We start from the raw sequence: 21762 nt of genomic DNA, 5'->3' as shown, positions 1-21762 counted from the left end.
AGCATAGGAGGGAAAGTCCTCATGAAATTCTCTCCATTCTCTGTGTCTGAAGCAAAGAGGCCAATCACGGTCCATCTGAAATGGAGGAGCAGCTGGACGATTGCTGGGTATTGGAATCCTTCTTTGGGGAGCATCTGGTGGAAAAAGGGGAATCTCCTTTTATCACTCAGAGCCTCTGAAGGAATTAGAGCAGTGATCTGAAAAAGCAATGAAGAATGCTGTGTTATAATGTGGTCCAGATCAACTCCAAAATATTAGTTACTGACAAACCCAATTTTGTTCTGATGAACATATCAGAACAGTTTGTTCCTTAGTCACTGATTGAATGCAAAATCATATTAAATAAAAAACAATTAAAATGCAATGTAAATTTCTGTGTCACCCCCACAATTCCAACTATTAGATTCAAATGAGCAGATGTCAGATACAATGTTTGGATCTAAGATATAGGGCAGTTTTATGTGCTATTTCTGAGTACTGAACCTTCTTTCTCTGCTTCTATATCCCAAATTCTTTGTGGAACAATTTTTCAGCTTCTTCTCCAGATGTACAAGAGACTAAGAGACCACAACTCCTAACACAAATTGTCAGTTATACAATCCAATAAGTCTTTAATTGAAATTTTGCCTGTTTTGGGACTCGCTTTAATTTTAAACCAATAATTATATACCTTGAATTTATACAAAGTAGAAATGTTATAAATTCATAACTTACTGTATCTCTGAGGGCAGGAGCTGAACTCCTTTTATCCACCCCAAAGATCCTCTTCAGATCCTGTGATCTCAATAATTTTTTATACATAGACAGGACTCTTGCCAACTTGATTCCAATTGGATAAGGCAGATATTATTGATATGGGAAAATGAACATAGTAATGGAGGACCTCAAAACCTGGATAGTTTTTCAATAGGTGAATATTCAGTAGAATATCCTGTATAAGGACCTTATGGCTCTTCAGACCTTTAATGGTGAACTTGAAGATGAACATAATAGGCTAAGACATAGTTGTTATGTTCCCTAATATTCTGAAAAACAGTTCTTGAATTCTATTAAGATATTAGATCTGTTGTTCATTCCCACCACCCCACTCACCTTAGGTAGAGAAAAACACACACAAACCTGTTGTGATTCCGGCACCAGCTACAGGTTTTTTGAATGAAAGTTCCAGCGAGGAGGACTTGTATGAATCAGCAAGTATTAGTGATTGCAATGATGAGGAGGAGGCGAATGTTACAAGGGAGGTCACATTTGATTTGCAGGACCGGCCTGAACCTTCAACCTCTTCGGCTTCTCAATCAGGTTATCAGCCGGGAACGGCTGATAATGAGGAACTTATGGAGTCTTCAGGTGAAAGTAATAATTTAGATAATCGCTGGGTGGATGTCAGAAGCAGGCGTCTCCTTACGAGAAGAAACCAACGGGAGCACAGGAGGAGGGCAGATCAGTAATTAGACTAATTAGTTGCTGCTCTATAAAAGGAAGAGGGATGACTCTGCACGCTGTCGAGAACAAATTGTTTGCAAGGAGAACTGAAGACTTTGGTTTGGAGGATTTAAATCTGAAATATCTTGTTGGGATTTGGATTTATTGGAACTATTATTTTGGATTATTTTGTGAAGGCTAACCACAGCTGTAATCAGTAAAGATTCCTGGTTGCTGCTTTTATTTGCGAGGACTGCTGCTTTCAGCCTTATCTGTTTATTTTTGAAGGTAGGACATAACATTTTTGTTCTCGACCTAACAGACCATCTTTGCAACGATGGATTTAACTCAAATGCAACAATTGATTGACCAGCAACAGTTACAGATTAATCAGTTACTTCAGAGCAATGTGTCCCTTCAGAATCAGGTAACTCAATTGTTAGCGTTTGTTACCAATTCTCAAACTGTCTCAGCTGCAGCTGGAGCCCCCCCTGCACCCCCTATGAGGAAAATCCCGGTAGCTATGCCAGAAAAATTTTCTGGGCAAACAGACATGTTTTCCACATTTTTGGGTCAGTGCCAACTGTATTTTTCTGTGAGGCCTGAAGATTTTCCAACCGACCGGGCTAAAGTGGGGTTTGTTATTAGTTTGTTAACCGGGCAGGCTGCCAAATGGGCTACTCCCTTATTAGTACAGGATAGCCCATTATTAGACAATTTCCAGGGGTTTCTTCAACAGATGAACATAATGTTTGAGAACCCGATTAAATCACAAATTGTGGACAGAAAGTTGAAGAATATTACTCAGGGCAAACGTCCCTTGCAAGAATACGTGGCAGAATTCCGCTTGTTGTGTATGGACTCCAACTGGAATGAACCGGCTCATATGGCTGCATTCCAGGAAGGCTTGTCTGATGCCATCAAAGATGAGCTGGTCCATGCAGAGTGTGCTTCGACTTTGGACACACTAATTACTCAATGCTTACGTATTGAAGCTCGCTTACAACAACGTGGGTGTAAACGGACCGTTGCGGAACCATCTGTGTTTTCTCATGCACGCATCCCGCCTATGAGGGTTTACCAATCCAAGACCTCAGCAGAGGAGCCGATGGAGATAGGCGCACTCCGCCCTCGCTTAACGGTGCAAGAACGTTCGAGACGATTCCAGGAAGGCTTGTGCCTTTATTGCGGGGGTCTGGGACATTTTGTTAATTCTTGCACTCGGAAGGGGACTCGGAGACCTGTACCAGAAACCAGTGCTGGCCCATCGGGAAACGGGGTAGGCCCGACCTCGGGGAAACCTTAGGTCGGGCACAACTTCCACTCTCATCCCAAATTGCCGAAGTAGATTCTGGCCCTCCTCGACATTTACTTTTGGACACTCGTATATTCTTGCAATCCCGGAAGGAGGGAATTCCTGCCGTGGCACTGGTGGATTCAGGGGCTACGACAAGCTTTATGGACTATGCTTTTGTGAAACATTTCAAAATTCCTTTAGTGTCTGTGACTCCCCCCATGCAGGTGGAAACCGTAGATGGGCGTGAACTCAAGTCAGGACCTATTCGCTTTGCCACCCAACCATTGCGCATGCGTATTGGGGATCATGAGGAAGCGATAAGTTTTTATGTCACCTCGAACCTCCATCTTCCTTTGGTGCTCGGAGTATCCTGGTTGCGTTTACACGATCCGTTGGTGGCTTGGGCGCAGAATGCTGTTTCTTTTCCCAGCCTGCAATGTGTGGACCACCTGAGGCATGTCTCCACAGGCCAACATGTTGTCGCTTCTGCTGTCTCGATTCCTTCAGAGCTGTCGGATTTCTCCGATGTTTTCAGTGAACAGGAGGCAGACCAATTACCACCACATCGTGTTTACGATTGTCCCGTGGATTTGATACCGGGTGCTCCATTGCCAAAGGGGAGGTTGTATTCATTGTCCGAGCCGAATTAGTTGCACTTCGAGAGTTTTTAGATAAAAATCTAGCTCGGGGATTTATTCGACCTTCGTCGTCCCTCTTTCGGCACCTGTTCTCTTTGTCAAGAAGAAGTCGGGAGAACTTCGTCTCTGTTGTGACTATAGACGCTTGAACTCTATCACCGTGAGAAATAGCTATCCTTTACCGCTCATTCCCGAATTGATGGGCGGTTACGGGAAGCTACTATTTTCACGAAACTTGACTTACGTGGAGCTTACAATCTGGTTCGGATGCGTCAGGAGACGAGTGGAAGACGGCTTTTGGCACTCGTTATGGTCATTTCGAGTACACCGTCATGCCATTTGGTTTGACCAACGCTCCTGCTGTATTTCAACATTTGATGAACGATATTTTTCGAGACATGCTGGATAAGTTTGTTGTCATATATTTGGACGACATTTTGATTTATTCAAGATCCAGAGAGCAACATCTTCAGCAGGTTCGTCAAGTGCTTCAGCGTCTTCGGGAGCATAAACTTTATGCTAAATTGGAAAAGTGTTGCTTTTTCAGTCGTCAATAGAATTCTTGGGACACATCATTTCTCCCGTGGGCATTGCTATGGACCCCAAAAAGGTTGAGGTGTTGTGTAGTTGGGAAGCTCCTCGTCGGGTCAAAGATGTACAACGACTTTTGGGATTCGCCAACTATTATCGGACTTTTATTCCAGGTTTTGCGAAAATAATGGACCCCATAACTCAGCTTCTCCGTAAGAAGGTTCCATTTGTGTGGGGGCCTCCACAACAACAGGCTTTTGACACTTTGAAAAAGCATTCGTAACCGAGCCGATATTGAAACATCCTGATCCGGATCGTCCATTTGTAGTTGAGACAGATGCTTCTAATGTCGCTATCGGAGCAGTGCTGTTACAAGCTTCGGAGGATGGCGCACTTCTGTTTCCTTGCGCATACTATTCTAGGAAGCTTACAGCTTCGGAGCGCAACTATACCATCTGGGAAAAGGAGTTGTTAGCCATTAAGGCTGCTTTTGAGACCTGGAGACATCATTTGGAGGGGGCTCGGCACAAGGTGGAGGTTCGGACGGATCATCGAAATCTGGAGCATTTGACCACGGCTAGGAAATTGAATCAACGGCAGATTCGTTGGTCATTATTTTTTGCCAGATTCAATTTCTCTGTTACTTACGTTCCAAGTGGACAGAACCGGAGGGCGGATGCGTTATCTCGGAAACCAGAGTATACTTGTGCCGAAGATCCTCTTCCTTTACGGACGGTGTTACCACCGGAATCTCTAGCCGTACTACAGGAACCGGTAGATTTGCGGGCCCGACTACGAGAGGCGCAACATTTGGATGCGTGGACGCAGCAGAGACGGGGGGATGTTGGCTCTAATTCTCCATGGTCTTTTGAAGACGATCTGCTTCGACATCGGGGTTTAATATATGTACCTACCAGACCGTTGAGGGCCCTTATCATGACACAATGTCATGATAACCCTGCTGCTGGTCATTTTGGCTTTCACAAAACCTTGCATTTAGTCACCCGGACTTTCTGGTGGCCTCGAGTTCGTCATGATGTGTCCTCTTACGTCGCTTCTTGCGTTCAATGTAGGCAAGCGAAAGCGGCGTCAGGTGCACCCCCTGGACTTTTGCAACCCTTGCCGACTCCAAGTAGGCCATGGGGAGCGATCTCCATGGACTTTCTGACACATTTACCATCTTCGTCGGGGTTCACAACAGTGCTTGTGGTAGTGGATATGCTAACTAAAATGGCCCATTTCATTCCTTGTCGGAAATTGCCATCGTCCCGCACTACGGCTCAGTTATTTTTGCAGCATATCTTTCGTTTACATGGACTGCCGGATAGAGTGGTTTCTGATCGTGGGGTCCAGTTTACGGCACAATTTTGGAAACAGTTAATGGCGGCTTTGCAAGTGAAAGTATGTTTAGCATCAGCGCACCATCCAGAAACTGATGGCGGGACAGAGAAGGTGATTGGGATTCTTACTCAATATTTGAGATGTTTTGTAAATGTGCGACAAAACGATTGGGCGAAATATCTCCCATTAGCAGAATTCGCGTTTAACAACTCGCAGCACACCTCCACTCGTGTCACGCCATTTTTTGCAAATATGGGTTATCATCCGCGCTTCTTCCCATTAACTATGATGGATTCCCCGGTTCCTGAGACCCGAGAGTTTTTGGAAGAACTACACGCAGTTCGCCGTCTACTGATGCAACAATTGAACAAGGCAAAAGAAGATTATAAGCAGTTTGCAGATCGGTCCCGTCGGGCAACGCCTCCGTTAGCTGTGGGCGATAAAGTGTGGCTATCTACAAAACATCTGAAGGTCGATCGCCCTATTAGGAAACTTGATCATCGGTTTATTGGTCCGTTCCCGATTGAGGCAGTTGTTAACCCCGTGGCATACCGCCTCACTTTACCGCGTTCTATGCGTATTCACCCCGTCTTTCATCGATCTCTCTTGATTCCCGATTCTTCTGATTGTCGTCTACGTGACTCTGCTGAAACGATTCCGTCATCATCACTCCCTGAGAAGGCTGCTGTTGACGATACGGTGGTCAGCGTCCTTGATTCCCGTTGGCTCAAGGGTCGATTCCAGTACTTGGTCGGGAGGAGAGTAGATGATTCGGAGGTTTGTTCCTGGACAGATGCGTCTACATTTCATGCTCCGGATCTGCTTCGAGACTTTCATGCACGCTTCCCTTCGAAACCGCATCCAGATCGTCAGACCCGGGGGAAGGGCCCTGTGGTGAGGGATAGTGTTGTGATTCCGGCACCAGCTACAGGTTTTTTGAATGAAAGTTCCAGCGAGGAGGACTTGTATGAATCAGCAAGTATTAGTGATTGCAATGATGAGGAGGAGGCGAATGTTACAAGGGAGGTCACATTTGATTTGCAGGACCGGCTGAACCTTCAACCTCTTCGACTTCTCAATCAGGTTATCAGCCGGGAACGGCTGATAATGAGGAACTTATGGAGTCTTCAGGTGAAAGTAATAATTTAGATAATCGCTGGGTGGATGTCAGAAGCAGGCGTCTCCTTACGAGAAGAAACCAACGGGAGCACAGGAGGAGGGCAGATCAGTAATTAGACTAATTAGTTGCTGCTCTATAAAAGGAAGAGGGATGACTCTGCACGCTGTCGAGAACAAATTGTTTGCAAGGAGAACTGAAGACTTTGGTTTGGAGGATTTAAATCTGAAATATCTTGTTGGGATTTGGATTTATTGGAACTATTATTTTGGATTATTTTGTGAAGGCTAACCACAGCTGTAATCAGTAAAGATTCCTGGTTGCTGCTTTTATTTGCGAGGACTGCTGCTTTCAGCCTTATCTGTTTATTTTTGAAGGTGGGACATAACACAAACCTGTGGGACTTTGTAGGTGCCTCCTAATGTTGACATCTGGATGGAGATGGCCCTGGAAGCTCCATCAATCAGAGCCAGGAGGTTGTCCTTCCTCCCACAGCCATAGTTGGGGACATTGGCTTCTCAGTGGAGAGAATGTCCAGCAAGGCATCTGAAGTGCGTAAAGGGCTCAAATGGTTGTCATGGATGTTGTAACCAAGTGTGAGATTGTGCAGGAGCTGGGAATTCTTGTTGACCATTTGAACACCAAAAATTGACATTAGGGTACTTGTTAGAACAGAACTCTCCCTATTGTAAAAACAATATTCATGTTATTATATTCAATAGTAACAACAAATGTTTTTAAAATATATAATCCTTCACAAACCTACTAAGCCTTAGGCCAACATTGATCCAAATCGAATGATCAATTATGCAAATGAGAGAGGCAACTGCAATTGTTTCAATTGTTACTTAAACAAAGGTCATTATTCAAGTGATGAACTCAGGAATGAACTGAGAAAGGAAAATCATCTGGATTTCATTCAGGTCCTTTTAAAACTCCATCTTTGGATTTTACTCTCTTCCACAAAGTAAGGCAAAAGAGGGAAGCCATAGAAATAAAAATCATTCAGGAAATTAGACAGGTCCTGAGGTACAAAAATAAGTGACATAAGAAGAAAAGGAGAGTGTGAGAATTGCACATGGAGGGAGTGCAACTCCATCACTCTGCATGACTTACGAAGAAGAAGGTTGGAAGGAGGGCTGTTGAAGGCAACATTATAGGCGACACCATTGTTCAGATGTGACCACACCAATGAGATGGTCTCCAGGCCTGTAAAAGCTCCATGGATTGTAGCCATCCTGGTGCTCCAAACTCAATGGGCATTTCCTTCTCAGCTTCCCACAGACTGATGGGGACACCAGCAGCAGCAGAAGCAGAAGCAGAAGCAGGAGGTCCATCATTCATGGCATTAATCAATCCACTTCCTGTTTCTAACACAAACAACAGGAACAGTTGGAGAAATGCAAAGACTCTGAGAAGTGCCAGTGGCTTTCCTGATCTAAGCAGAGAATCACTCAGTTTCATCTGCAAAGGAGAGAAAGGTGCAATCAAGAGCAGAGCCTGCACCTGTCCCAAAACTTGGTCCCAGAGAGCTTCACCCAAGGAATTTATCCTTTTCTGATACAAGATCCTTTGCATGTGGCTTCAGTCTAATGCCTGCATCAAAGTCAAAAACTGGAGATATAGCATCACAGGTCTCAAAGGCCCAGATGGTCATAATTACAGCAAGAAGCAACTTCTCCTCTTGGGATCCTGAACTTTTTCTGGGCTCCATCTGCAGAGGAGAGGCTGGAATAAAACATGTTAGTAAAAATTACAAATACACCCCTGGGATCATTGTTCTGTTGTGGTTGTGGTCCTTCCTTCCTGTCAGGGCAAGTCCAGAAAGTGATGCTGGGGAAGAGAATTCAGCACCCAGGGAATTGACTTCTGCTGTCCTTCAACATGGCCTCTTGTCTCCAGAGATTGCTGGGGAAAGTCACTCAGAGCTATGGAGTTTGGTGCCACTTCTAAGTTAATGCCATTTAACTCTAGTGTTGCCTGTCTTCTAATGACAATCGGCACCCTTGATCTCTGCCCAAGGTTAAGAGTAGACCCTGTTTGGAATTCTCTTTTATGTCATAATCCCATATATTGATCTTAATTGCAGTCGGTTTTAAAATTGCTTGTGCCTGAAGTGAAATTTCATTCCCCATCTTTTCTAGCAATATTAATTTTGAGATAAAAGCTCATTAAGAAGCAGGAAAGTGACAACTTGTGGACTAGATCATTGGGTAAATAGGGAGAAAAATATAGAATGGATGGAATTTTTTATTTTTATTTTCTTGTCATTCCTGTGTTATCTTACCATGTTCCTATAATACACCAAGATTCTTTATATTTTGATTTTTCTTATTTTTTTAAATAAAGAATGGACTGTAAGTTCTGCAGGTGCTATCTATCCATTCCTTCCTTCCTTCCTTCCTTCCTTCCCTCCTTCCTTTCTTTCTTTCTTTCTTTCTTTCTTTCTTTCTTTCTTTCTTTTTCTTTCTTTCTTTCTTTCTTTCTTTCTTCTATCTCTCTCTCTCTATCTATTTATCCATCCATCACTATCTCTATCATCTATCTATATGTACCTATCGATATCTATCTATCTATCTATCTATCTATCTATCTATCTATCTATCTATCTATCTATCTATCTATCTATCTATCTATATCTATCATCTAATCTATCTACCATGTTTCTCACAAAATAAGCCTGGGCCTTATTTTTAATGACCCCCGAAAAACGGCTAGGCTGTCTTTTCGGGGTGACTTAATTTCCTCCCCACCTAGAGCGGCCCATACGCATGTACCTCTCCACAAGTCTGTTTCTATCAACCGACGAAAGCTCCCTGAAGGCAGAGTCCCCAGATGCTTGGGGGCGAGGCATGGCTGCCCGTGTCCTCTCACCATTAGGCAGTGTCTTTCGGGCGATGGAAGCTCCCCAAGGGCAATCACCAGCCACTTCGATCAGCCGGTAGAAGCGGCCTCGGGCTTCCATCGCCGAAAGATACTGCCTAATGGCGAGGGACATGGGCAGCCAGCCACCCCTGAAGGGGCTGGGGACTCTGCCTTCGGGGAGCTTTCATCGGACAATAGAAGCGGCCTCGTGGCGAGGGGAGTATGTGTGTGCGCTCACCCCAAGGCCGCTTCTACCGGCCGATCGAAGTGGCTGGTGATTGCCCTTGGGGAACTTCCATCACCCAAAGACAATGCCTAAAGATGGGGGAACTGGGGGCTGAGTGTGGAGGGGAACTGAAGGGACAGGCAGGCCCACCCTATCAGGGAGGAGCAGAGGAAGGCCCATATCCCAGGTCCACCGCTTGGAAGTTCTCCCCCTGAACCTCCCTCAGATTCTCCTCTCAGGGCCTGCAGACCAGATCCTGGTGGCTCCGGGTTCAAACTGTGGCTTTTCAGGGCCAGGTTGATGTGCGATGAGACTCTCTTCTCCTCCAGGAGGTTCCCAGCCGTGTCTGACCGAAGCCGGGTGAGGCCCAGAGGGGAGGAAGCCCCTCCTGGGTCAGGAATGAGCCCACCTGTCAGCCTTCAAGATGATCCCTTCTGCATCTTATGTGCTGCCTTATTTCTTCCTTACTTTGCATCTTTCTTACTGCTCCATCTTTCGGCTGTCATTAGCAACGGGGGTAGGGGGGAACTGGGAGGGAAGAAAGCTGGAGGTGTTACATTCCTGTAAATGGGAAGGAGGGGAGGAGTATAAATTCCTCTTTTTAAGTTTTGATTTCCATGCCTACTTTTTCTATCCTCTGCGCAGCTGTGAAGTTTTATCAAAATATGTCAAGGTCAACGGACAGAGGCCTCATCACCACCTGAAGATGCCCACATGATCATATGCAGAACTTTTAATTGGAAGAGTCTTTTGAACTCTGGGGGTGGGAACAATTCCATCCCTTTGTATATGAGATCTGCGCACCAAAATCTTTAGATTCAGAATCTTCTCTGTAGCTTCCACTTTGAAATTTAGTAAAAGAAGACCTTTGCTCTAACCATTGGAGTCTGAGTGTTTCTTTCTTGGATTTTGAATGGAGCACAGACTGACATTATTCTGAATCTCACCATCAGCCCACCCGGAGAAAATATCAACTTTTCTTCCAAGGGGGTTTCACATCATGTCATCTCCAGCTAGTGATGAAGATGACCAGGGAGCTGTGGGGGCAGCAGTCGATGATGCTACCGGAGGTGCCAGCTGCCGACCTGCTAGCTGACCTTACTCTGGAAGAAGTCCCAGCTGAGAGGCCCAGATGGTCGTTGGGTGTTGGATGGAGGGATCCCAAAACCTCCCCCCCCTCCTGGGATCACTGTAACCCGAAGACGTGCGAGGGAGCAGCTATGGCAGGAAAGGGAAGAGATGGAATGCATGCTGGATCAAGCCAGACAGCTCCTCAATGATGCTTTTGAGAAGCCTCGCATCGCTCCAAGGTACGAGGGGGAAGGGGGACCGAGTTCAGCCAGGGGAAATCGGGCTGCCCCCACCCCCCTAGTCCAGTCTATACCAGCACGGCAGCTGACTGCCACCCCGGCGGAAGGTGTGGTCCCTGGAAGATGCACAGCCCTCAACCTGCCTCTGTTAGACGTGAAGTTTGGGAGGAATCCCAAGGATTTGGGTTTCTTCCTGGCACAAGTCAGGAGCTATATGGAGGAATATGAGAGGGAATTTACTTCTGAAGCAGCCAAAGTGAGATGTGTTACCAGGGCCCTGGAGGGGATAGCGGCAGAGTGGATGGTGACTTTGTATAATGACAACTCCCCCCAACTGCGGAATCTCAATGTCTTCATGACTGCATTGAGGAGGAGGTTTGAGGACCCCTTGGTGGAGAGAAAGGCTAGGATCAGAATGAAAACCATAAATCAAGGGGGGAGATCAGTTGCGGACTACACCCAAGAGTTCCAACAGCTGGCATGCCACATCTGAGGCTGGTCCCAGGGGGCCCTGATAGAAGTCTACAAAGATGGCCTAAATGAAGATATATACCACATGTGCATCTCCAGAAGGGATCCAGATGATCTGCAACTGTGGTACTTGCTAGCGGAAGAAGTGGAAATAGATCTGACCTGAAGCAGACCCAGAGGAGGCCCTGTATGGAGCAAACCGCTCCCCCCGTGTCTCCGAGAGGCCCCAAAACCTCGGAAGGGAGGAGTGATGGCAAGACCCAAATCCACTGCCTGTTTTCGATGCGGCAAGGAGGGCCACCGGATTGCGGATTGCAGGGTCAAGCTGGATCCAAAGGGAGCGCAGAAGGCAGGGAGGAAGCCCGAAAACCCCCCAACCAAGCCACACAAAACCGGGTTAAAGACAGGGGAGGTTGTAGAGGTCGCCCCTCCAGCAGGAGAGGAGCTGGGACCTCCGACTTTCCTCAATGAGAGTGAAACTGACTCGGAAGACGACGTCCCGGTAAGTCCTAACAAGGGGCCCATGACCATTCCAATAAAATTAAGGGTGCTCACTTCAGGGTCCAAAGGGGAGATGTTGGCCTTACTAGACTCTGGGTGCACGAGGTGCGTAATCAGCATGAAAATAGTTAAGGAGATGGGCATCAGACTGAGAACTTTAAAAACGCCCATATCCTTTTGCCTACTGGATGGATCAGTGTCGGGAGGTTGCCCTGCACATTTTATAATGGAACCCCTAGAGATGACCATGGGTAACCGTGGTGAGACCCTGTTCTTTATTGTGGCCCCTGGGATGGAACAGCCTTTAATATTGGGACTGCCCTGGCTCCGAAAGTGGAATCCCCATGTGAATTGGAGGAAAGGGTGGATATGGATTCGCACCGATAGGCGGCCAGAAAAGGAGGAGCGATCCCATCCGAAGCTTCAGAACCCGGTTGAGTCAGCCTCCACAGGTGCCGAGAGCTTGGAGGGAGAGGAGAAAATCCCAAAGGAATATTGGGACTTGAGAGAGGTGTTTAGCGAAAAGGCTTCTGATGAGCTCCCCCCTCATCGGTCAACCGATTGTAGCATTGAATTTCTACTGGGGGTGACGCTCCCGAAACCAAAACTGTATTCGATGATGCCAAGGGAATTGGAGGAGTTGAGATCATTTATCGATAAAAATTTGAAACGTGGTTTCATCGAACCCGCTAGACCTCGAGTGGCGGCCCCAGTGTTGTTCTGTGAAAAGAAAGATGGCTCCAAACGCTTGGTGGTCGACTACCGAAACTTAAATGCAGTTTCCGTGGAGAACGTGTACCCCCTCCCCCTGATGAAGGACATGTTAGCCCACCTGGCCAAAGGAAAGATTTTCACGAAGTTGGACCTGAGGGAGGCCTATTACCGAATCCGAATCAAAGAAGGAGACGAGTGGAAAACTGTGTTTAATTGCCCGATGGGTTGTTTCCAGTTCAATGTTCTCCCTTTTGACCTAGAGGGGCGCCAGCAGTTTTCATGCAAATAATCAATCAAGTGCTCCACGAATATTTATACAAGGGGGTTTTGGTTTATCTTGATGACATCCTTATCTACACGGAGACTAGAGATGAACATGTGAAACTGGTGCGCTCAGTGCTGCACAAACTGCGAGCTGCCAAATTGTATGCTAAACTGTCCAAATGTGAGTTCCATCAAGAGAAAATGGACTACCTTGGATATCGCATTTCGCACGAGGGCATCGAGATGGACCCAGAGAAGATGCGAGCTGTATTGGACTGCCCCCCCCCCCCAGGACCCGAAAGCAGCTTCAAAGTTTCTTAGGATTTGCTAACTTTTACCAGCAATTCATCCCGTCTTTCGCTAAAATAGCAATGCCTATCACCAATCTCTTAAAGACAAAGGGGGAAACGAAACCAAAGCCCAGCCAACCATTGAATTGGTCCATGGAATGCCAAGCTGCTTTTGAAAAGCTAAAGCGGCTGTTCGCTGCAGAACCAGTGTTGAAACACCCGGATATGGATGCCCCTTTCGTGATCCAAGCTGATGTGAGAGATGTGGCTGTTGGGGCGGTCTTACTTCAATTAAACGAAAAGGGAACACTACAACCTTGCGCATACACCTCCCGTAAGTTGATAGATACTGAGAGGAGATTGGCCATCTATGAGAAGGAGGCTTTTGCGGTTCGTTGGGCTCTTCTAACCTGGAGACATTTCCTGGAAGGTGCGAAACATCCTTTTGAAGTATGGACTGACCACAAGAATCTGGAGGCCTTAAAAACACCTCGAAAGTTATCTCCTAAGCAAGTTAGGTGGGTCCAGTATTTCAAACGATTCAACTTCTCTTTGAAGTACATCCCGGGAGGAAAAAATTTTATGGCAGATGCTTTATCTAGAATGCCTCAATACAATAGTATTCATCAAGAAGTGATAAGGCCGATCGTGTCAACCACCCAGCTGGCTGCCCCGGTGATCACCAGAGCGCAAAAGAAGAAGCAAGAGGCGGAGCTGTCCAATGACTTGATGGAACGATTTTAGAAAGCATTGAGAACCGATGAGTGGTTCCTGGTGAATGCGAATAACTGCACTGTTAGAGATGGTTTGGCCTGGGTGGGAGTGAAATTGTACATACCACAGATTTTGAGAAGCCAAGTGTTACAACACACCCATGATTCCAAGGCGGCTGGTCATTTTGGTTTCGTGAAGACCCTACACCTGGTTAAGCGGCAGTTCTGGTGGCCCTCACTAAAAAAGGACATTGAGACTTATGTAGCTAGCTTCCCAGTTTGTGCCTCAGCCAAGAGGCCTCCTGGTAAGCCACCAGGTCTATTACAGAATGTAGCCAGGCCGACTGCTCCTTGGAAGGAAATCTCCATGGATTTTATAGTAGACTTACCCGAGAGTACTGGGCACATGGTTATCTGGGTGGTAACCGATTTGTTCTCCAAGCAGGCGCATTTTATACCTTGCTCCAAGATTCCCTCAGCAAAATCGTTGGCCAAACTTTTCATCGTACATATTTATAGACTGCATGGTGTCCCTGAGCGTATAGTTTCAGATTGAGGGGTCCAATTCACCTCGAGGGAATTTTTGAAATTAATAGGGTTTAAGGGTTTAAGCTCCGCCCACCATCCTCAGACCAATGGGGCCTGTGAGAGAACTAACGCAGTGTTAGAGCAATACCTCAGGTGCTACATAAACTATCAGCAGGACAACTGGGCTGACCTGCTGCCTTTTGCGGAGGTGGCATACAACAACTCTGTCCACAGCAGTACTGGGTTTACACCATTCAAAGTGGCCACGGGGCAAGATTTTGTGCCCATACCTGAGCTTCCTCGTGAAAGACCCAACATCTAGTCGTTGGACGAATGGATATCTCAACTTCAACTCAATTGGCCGGTCGCTCGTAAAGCATTGGACGATGCACATCAGTCCCATAAGAAATTTGCCAACAGAAAGAGAACTCCACAGAAGTCTTATCAAGTAGGCGACAAAGTTTTTCTCTCGACCAAATACTTACAGACCACCCAAAAGTCGAAGAAATTGGGCCCTAAGTATGTGGGCCCTTTCCCAATTGAACGAATTGTGAACCCTGTGACAGTTCAATTGACCTTGCCAAAAACTCTTCGTCGCATTCATCCGGTTTTCCATGTTAGCTTGTTGAAACCTGAGCATACCTCTACACTGAGACCGACCCAAACTGATCCCCCCATACCATTGTTGATTGAGGGTGAACAGCATTTTGAGGTTAAAGAGATTTTGGATTCTCGGAGGTGGAGGGGTCGTCTCCAATATCTCGTAGCGTGGAAACACTTTCCTTCATCCCAAGCCGAGTGGATAAATGAGAAAGACATTAGGGCTCCTGAGCTGGTCGAAGACTTTCATATAAAGTATCCTGATAAACCATAGAAATGTGTGCAGTTGTTAACATGCATTTTGTGTTGTTCTCTTTTACAGGGACAATTGTCCTTTTTCTAGGGGGTCCGAATGTCAGCCTTCAAGATGATCCCTTCTGCATCTTATGTGCTGCCTTATTTCTTCCTTACTTTGCAACTTTCTTACTGCTCCATCTTTCGGCTGTCATTAGCAACGGGGGGGGAATTGGAAGGGAAGAAAGCTGGAGGTGTTACATTCCTGTAAATGGGAAGGAGGGGGAGTATAAATTCCTCTTTTTAAGTTTCTATTTCCTTGCCTACTTTTTCTATCCTCTGCACAGCTGCGAAGTTTTATCAAAATATGTCAAGGTCAACGGACAGAGGCCTCATCACCACTTGAAGATGCCCACATGATCATATGCAGAACTTTTAATTGGAAGAGTCTTTTGAACTCTGGGGGGTGGGAACAATTCCATCCCTTTGTATATGTGATCTGCGCACCAAAATCTTTAGATTCAGAATCTTCTCTGTAGCTTCCACTTTGAAATTTAGTAAAAGAAGACCTTTGCTCTAACCATTGGAGTCTGAGTGTTTCTTTCTTGGATTTTGAATGGAGCACAGACTGACAAGGGGGGCCTTCAAGGTACTGGCCCTGCAGGCTAACCCCATTGACTGTTGCACCACTCCAGAGCCGGTGCCTCGAATGTGGTTGCGGCAGCTTTACTCTAATTTCCCAATGTGCTTCCATATTCGAGGCGCCGATTTCGGAGTAGTGCAACAGTCAATGGGGTGAGCCTGCGGGGCTGGCACCTCAAACACCCCCCCTGCCATCTCTTAGTGGCAGGAGGATGCCGCAACGGCCGTAAGGGTCATAAGTCACTTGGTTCAGTGCCGCTGTAGCTTCTCATGGTTGTAAGTCGAGGGCTGCCTCTTTCATGAAACGATCGGTTCCTCTGGATCGAAACAAAAGCTCCCTTCCTCCACCTGAATGAATTCACCTCAAGAAAGGTGGGGAACCTCTCGCACCATCTCCAAGATTTTAGGGCCTCCCCAGATGAGTGTTAAATCCCATCCTGAACTTTGGATCGCTTTCACTTGCTTGGTCTTGCCCAGTCACCTGGGGCTTGAGACCGTGTGGCTCCAGGTGTTTCTCTGGATACACCTCAGGCTCCTTCGCCCTCTCACTTTCTTCCCCTTCTCAGTTAAGGTGGCTGACATGCTGGAAAGCCAAACACGGTCCCTGGCAGGTTCATCTCAATGGTAAAGGACTTTTCCTGCAACCAGTTTAACCCAGGAGAATTGTAGATCTTCTGAGAATGGGATGAAAAGAGAGAGTCTGCTTTGCAAGAGTGGAACCTCCCACTCCAACGTTGTCCTCTCTGTAGCCTGGTGACTTGTCTTGGGAACGGGGAAGACTCCTCTGGCTGCCATTTTGAGAGGGGGCCCAAAGCAGATCCCCTCCCCCAGATTCAAATAGGCCCCTAGCCTCAAAAGGTTGCCTCAATCGGGCTCTCCCTTTCCTCGCCTTCCTTCTGATGTGCAACTCACATGGAGCTTTGCTTTTTCTGTCTCCCAAGTGCAAAGAGCTGATGAGCCCAGTGAAGAAGTCCCTGAAGCATCTGGATGAGCCAGAAAAAAAGCCATTAGAGAGGAAGAGCAGCTGGAGCAAAGTCGGAGTTGCCTGCTCAAGGTAGGAGACCACATGGCTGAATGTTTGAAAATCCACCCTGAACAGGAAGTTCTTGAAGAATGGAGGCGGTGATTTGCCTGGCCACCAATTCTGCAATCTCTCTCTCCCCCTCCCTCCCTCTCTCTTGTCCAGAAGTTCCAGTCAGATTTGCGAGTCAGGAGTCTTTTTGAGTTTGGAGGTCTAGGGAAGAAGAGGCAGAACCTGGGGATGGAGTTAAAAGAGGAATCACCTAGAATCTCTACATAGCCACAGGCAAACAGTCCAACTCCCCTTGAATACCGGCTGCAATGCCTCAAATGAGATGCCGTCTCCAATTGTTGAATTCCCCTATGTGGAATTATGTTGTTAAATATGAGTGTTAAAAACAAAATCCACATTTTAGTCCAAACCCCTAGAAAACCACAATACCGGCATTTGCAGTAGTCAAGAAAAGTAGCAGACTGGTCATGCCATGCTCGCATCAAACTCTGCAGACTTTATCTTGGGAGTCTTCATCACTCAAGTTTGAAGTAAGACATTTTTGTGTAAGAGGGAACTTTTGGGCCCCAGAAGAAAGCATCTCTCCATCACTGCTTCTTTGGGGCATCTCTTTCCTCCGGCATGAAAAGTCTGGGCTTCTGGCCCAGCTCCTAAAAAGAGAACATTAAAATAGCTGTTCACCTCCTTTCAGGAATCTATGGGTATTTGCCTCCAAGTTTACTGAATTTAACACCAAGAAAGTACATAAGTTGTACAAGATGACTAGCAAAAAGCAAGCCCAGGAACAGAAGGTAAGAACAGAGGGGTGTCTGTGTGTTTGTGTGTCTTGTGTGTGGTGTGGTAGAATGAAAGGGATACAAATATAAATGAAGAGAAGGAAGGAAAGGGAACATTTTGTGCAAAAGAAAACCTCAGGAATGAGAGGAATTTTGGTTGAAACTTTTAGGTGGGACTGTGCTCTTTTCTTTCTTTCTTTCTTTCTTTCTTTCTTTCTTTCTTTCTTTCTTTCTTTCTTTCTTTCTTTCTTTCTTTCTTTCTTTCTTTCTTTCTTTCTTTCTTTCTTTCTTTCTTTCTTTCTCCTGGCTCTGCCATTGCTGTGTTAAGAGCCAGGAGTTGGGTGGTAGAAGAGAGGAGGAGAAATCCTATCTTTAGGAGAGGGAAGACTGTACATGCTCAGGGGACACAGGTTGGGGATCAAAGCCGTGGAGTCTTCTGGACACTCCTTGATGGGATTGGAATTCTCAGTGAGTCTCCAGCTCCTTTTGCTGGACTTGGCCCTTTATTAACCAATCAGAATAGAGCTGGAAGGGACCTTGGAGGTCTTCTAGTCCAACCCCCTGCTCAAGCAGGAGACCCTATACTGGAGGTGGGATTCTACCGGTTCGGACCGGTTCTATAGAACTGGTTGTTATGATTCTGCACAGTTCGGAGAGCCAGCAAATCCTGCCCCTGGCTGGCCCCGCCCCTCTCCACCCTTCCCTCCCAGTCAGTCTTTATTGCGCCTGCCCGACATCACTGACTGCGTCCTTCCCCACCCAGTCACTCCTGAAGGAATCTTCAGGTTCTTTTTCCCTTCCCGATTGTCAGCTGTGCCGGGATCCCCCACACTGTCTTACTGCTTTGCCCAGGATGCTTCCCTGAGGCCCAGGAGGCAAAAGGAGTTGCAGGATGTGTATGTATGCTGGGCGCCCCGCCCTGTGCTCAGTTTTGTGCCTTCTTGGGCCCCAGGGAAGACTTCTGGGAGCAAAAAACGCCCCCCAGGAGGCTTCCCTGAGGTCCAGGAGACCCAAAAACAAGGGGGGGTGCTGCAAAAAAGAAGCCACGTCCACCCAGCCACGCCCACAGAACTGGTTGTTAAAACAATTGAATCCCACCCCTGCCCTATACCATGTCAGACAAGCGGCTGTCCAATCCCCATTGATGGACTTACACCCTCTTCTTCTTCTTCTTCAAGTTGCCTGCTGAATGCAACTGTGGGGGTCCCTGGGGTGCCAAAAGGGGCTCAGCCTAGCAAACGTTGATGATGAAGACATTTTGGGCCACAAATGAGGAGGTGGGCGGAAGAAAGCCTGAAAGCTTTCACTTTTCTTTCTGTTTGTTTTCATCCTTTCCTCTAGAAGAGGCCCTCTGTCAGTGTGTGCTCCCTTCAAAATCCAAGAAAGAAATACCCAGACTCCATGGATCAGAGCAAAGTTATTCTTTTACTGGAAATTAAAGAGGAAGCTACAGATGGAATTCGAAACTGAGAATTTGGCACGCAGATCACATATACGAAGGAATGGAATTGTTCCCACCCCCAAAGTCCAGAAGTCTCTTCCAATTAAAAGTTCTGAATATGATCATGTGGACATCTTCAGGTGGTGATGAGGCCTCTGTCCGTTGACCTTGACATATTTTGATAAGACTTCGCAGCTGCGCAAAAGGGATAGAAGCTAGCAAGGAAATGGAAAGTTGAAAAGAAAAAATCATACACCCCTCCTTTTGCTTACCCACAGTAAAGGAATGCAAAACACCTCCAGCTCTCTTCCGCCCTACAATTACCCTCCCCTGTTGCTAATGACAGCCGAAAGAATTAAGCCTAGCAGTAGAGAAGATAAAGTAGATAGGATATGGGATATGGGAGAGATAAATGAGATAGATAGCAGTTAGAGTACCCGAAGAGATCTTGAGGCTGACATTCGGACCCCCTAGAAAAAGGACATTAGTCCCTGTAAGAGAGAAAAAAAATACGTTAAGCATTGCATACATTTCTATGGCTTATAAGGATACTTAGCATAAAAGTTCTTTAGCAGTTCAGGGGCCCTAATGTCTTTTTCGTTCACCCACTCAGCATGGGATGGGGAAAATGTTTCCAGGCTACAAGATATTGAAGACGCGACACCTCCACTTCTGAGAGTCCAAAATCTCTTTAATCTCGAAATGTTGTTCACCCTCAATCAACAATGGAACGGGGGGATCAGTCTGGGTCGGTCTCAATGTACAGGTATGTTCGGTTTTAGCAGGCTAACATGGAAAACTGGATGAATGCAACGAAGAGTTTTTGGTAGAGTCAACTGAACCATCACAGGATTCACAATCCGCTCAATAGGGAAAGGCCCCACATACTTAGGACCCAACTTTTTTATTTCTGAGTGGTTTGCAGATATTTGGTTGAGAGAAACACTTTGTCGCCTACTTGATACGACTTCTGTGGGGCTCTCTTCCTGTCCGCAAATTTTTATGGGATTGGTGCTCCTCGTCCAGAGCTTTACGAGCGACTGGCCAATTGAGTTGAAGTTGAGATATCCAGTCGTCCAATGACTGGACATTGGGTTTCTCACGAGGAGTTCAGGTATGGGTACAAAATCTTGCCCGTGGCCACGTTGAAAGGGGTAAAACCAGTACTGCTGTGGACAGAATTGTTATATGCCACCTCCGCAAAGGCAGTAGATCCACCCAGTTGTCCTGCTGATAATTTATGTAACACTGGAGATATTGCTCTAACATCCCGTTTGTTCTCTCGCAGGCCCCATTAGTTTGGGGGTGGTGGGCGGAGCTTAAACCCTGGGTGGAGCCTATTAACTTCAAAAATTCCCTCCAGAAGTTCGAGGTAAATTGAACCCCTCGATCAGAAACTACACGCTCAGGGACACCATGCAGTCTGTGGACATGTATAATGAATAGTCTGGCTAACGACTTCGCCGAGGGAATCTTGGAGCAAGGTATGAAGTGTGCTTGCTTGGAAAACAAGTCGGTCACCACCCAGATGACTGTGTGCCCAGCACTCTCAGGTAAATCTACTATAAAGTCCATGGAGATTTCCTTCCAAGGGGCAGTTGGCCTGGCCACATTCTGCAAAGACCTGGCGGCTTACCAGGAGGTCTCTTGGCTGAGGTCAGACTGGACAGCTTGCTACATAAGTTTCAATGTCCTTTTTCAATGAGGGCTACCAGAACTGCCACTTCACCAGGTGTAAGGTTTTCACGAAACCAAAGTGACCAGCTGCCTTGGAGTCATGAGTCTGTTGTAACACTTGGCTCCTCAAGGTTTGTGGTACATACAGCTTCGCACCCATCCAGGCTAAACCATCTCTAACGGTGCAGTTATTCGCATTTGCCTGGAACCACTCATCTCTTTTCAAAGCTTCCTTAAATCGCTCCATCAAGTCATTGGACAGATCTGCCTCTTGTTTCCTCTTTTGCGCTCTGGTGACCACTGGTGCAGCCAGCTGTGTGGTGGGCACAATCGGACTTATCACTTCTTTACAAACACTGTTGTATTGTGGCATTCTAGATAAAGCATCCGCCATAAAGTTCTTTCCTCCTGGGATGTATTTCAGAAAGAAATTAAATCGCTTGAAATACTGGGCCCACCTAACTTGCTTAGGAGATAATTTCCGAGGTGTTTTTAAGGCCTCCAGATTTTTATGGTCAGTCCATACCTCAAATGGGTGCCTCGCACCTTCCAGAAAATGCCTCCAAGTCATTAGGGCCCAACAGACTGCAAACGCTTCTTTCTCCCAGTCGGCCCATCTACGTTCAGTGTCAGTTAATTTACGGGAGGTGTAGGCACACGGTTGTAGTGTCCCCTTTTCATTTAACTGAAGTAAGACCACTCCTACCGCCACATCGCTCGCATCAGCTTGGATCACAAAGGGGACATCCATGTCTGGATGCTTTAGCACTAGTTCTGCAGCAAATAGTCTTTTTAGCTTCTCGAAAGCGGCTTGGCACTCCATGGACCAATTCAATGGCTGGCTGGGCTTTGGCTTCGCTTCTCCCTTTGTTTTTAGGAGGTTGGTGATGGGCATGGCTATTTTAGCAAAAGACGGGATGAATTGCCGGTAAAAGTTAGCAAATCCAAGGAAACTTTGAAACTGTTTACGGGTTCTCGGTGGGGCCCAATCCAATATGGCTCGTATCTTCTCCGGGTCCATCTCGAGGCCCTCGGGTGAGATACGATATCCCAGGTAGTCGATTTTTTCTTGATGGAACTCACATTTGGACAATTTGGCGTACAATTTGGCAGCACACAGTTTGTGCAGCA

At 46.6% G+C, this 21762-nt stretch overlaps 1 protein-coding gene and 1 long non-coding RNA gene across 7 annotated transcripts in view; one reads left to right on the top strand and one right to left on the bottom strand.

The window, feature by feature from the left end:
- Positions 1-9: 9 nt before the first annotated feature.
- LOC148123607 (vomeronasal type-2 receptor 26-like) overlaps positions 10-21762 on the bottom strand; it is a 32156-nt gene continuing 10403 nt past the window's right edge. For 2 of the 6 annotated variants that reach the window (XM_087919233.1, XM_087919230.1), the window contains one exon: positions 17257-17387. In XM_087919233.1, the coding sequence (XP_087775359.1) occupies positions 17257-17387 (131 nt within the window). Of the gene's footprint in view, positions 198-6741; positions 7030-7524; positions 7717-7852; positions 8061-17256; positions 17388-19075; positions 19150-21762 lie in introns of those variants that run through there. The other 4 variants (XR_015740636.1, XR_015740635.1, XR_015740637.1 and 1 more) reach the window with 4 other exon arrangements.
- LOC148123609 (uncharacterized) lies at positions 15769-19032 on the top strand. Its single transcript, XR_015740638.1, has 3 exons — positions 15769-16758; positions 16891-17528; positions 18855-19032. It is a non-coding gene; the product is annotated as an uncharacterized LOC148123609 (long non-coding RNA).

This window comes from Pseudonaja textilis, unplaced genomic scaffold (genome assembly GCF_049901715.1).
Source record: "Pseudonaja textilis isolate UNSWEBS1 unplaced genomic scaffold, rPseTex1.2 PTEXSCF58, whole genome shotgun sequence".
NCBI lineage: Eukaryota > Metazoa > Chordata > Lepidosauria > Squamata > Elapidae > Pseudonaja > Pseudonaja textilis.
This window is presented reverse-complemented; position numbering and strand designations above follow the sequence as displayed.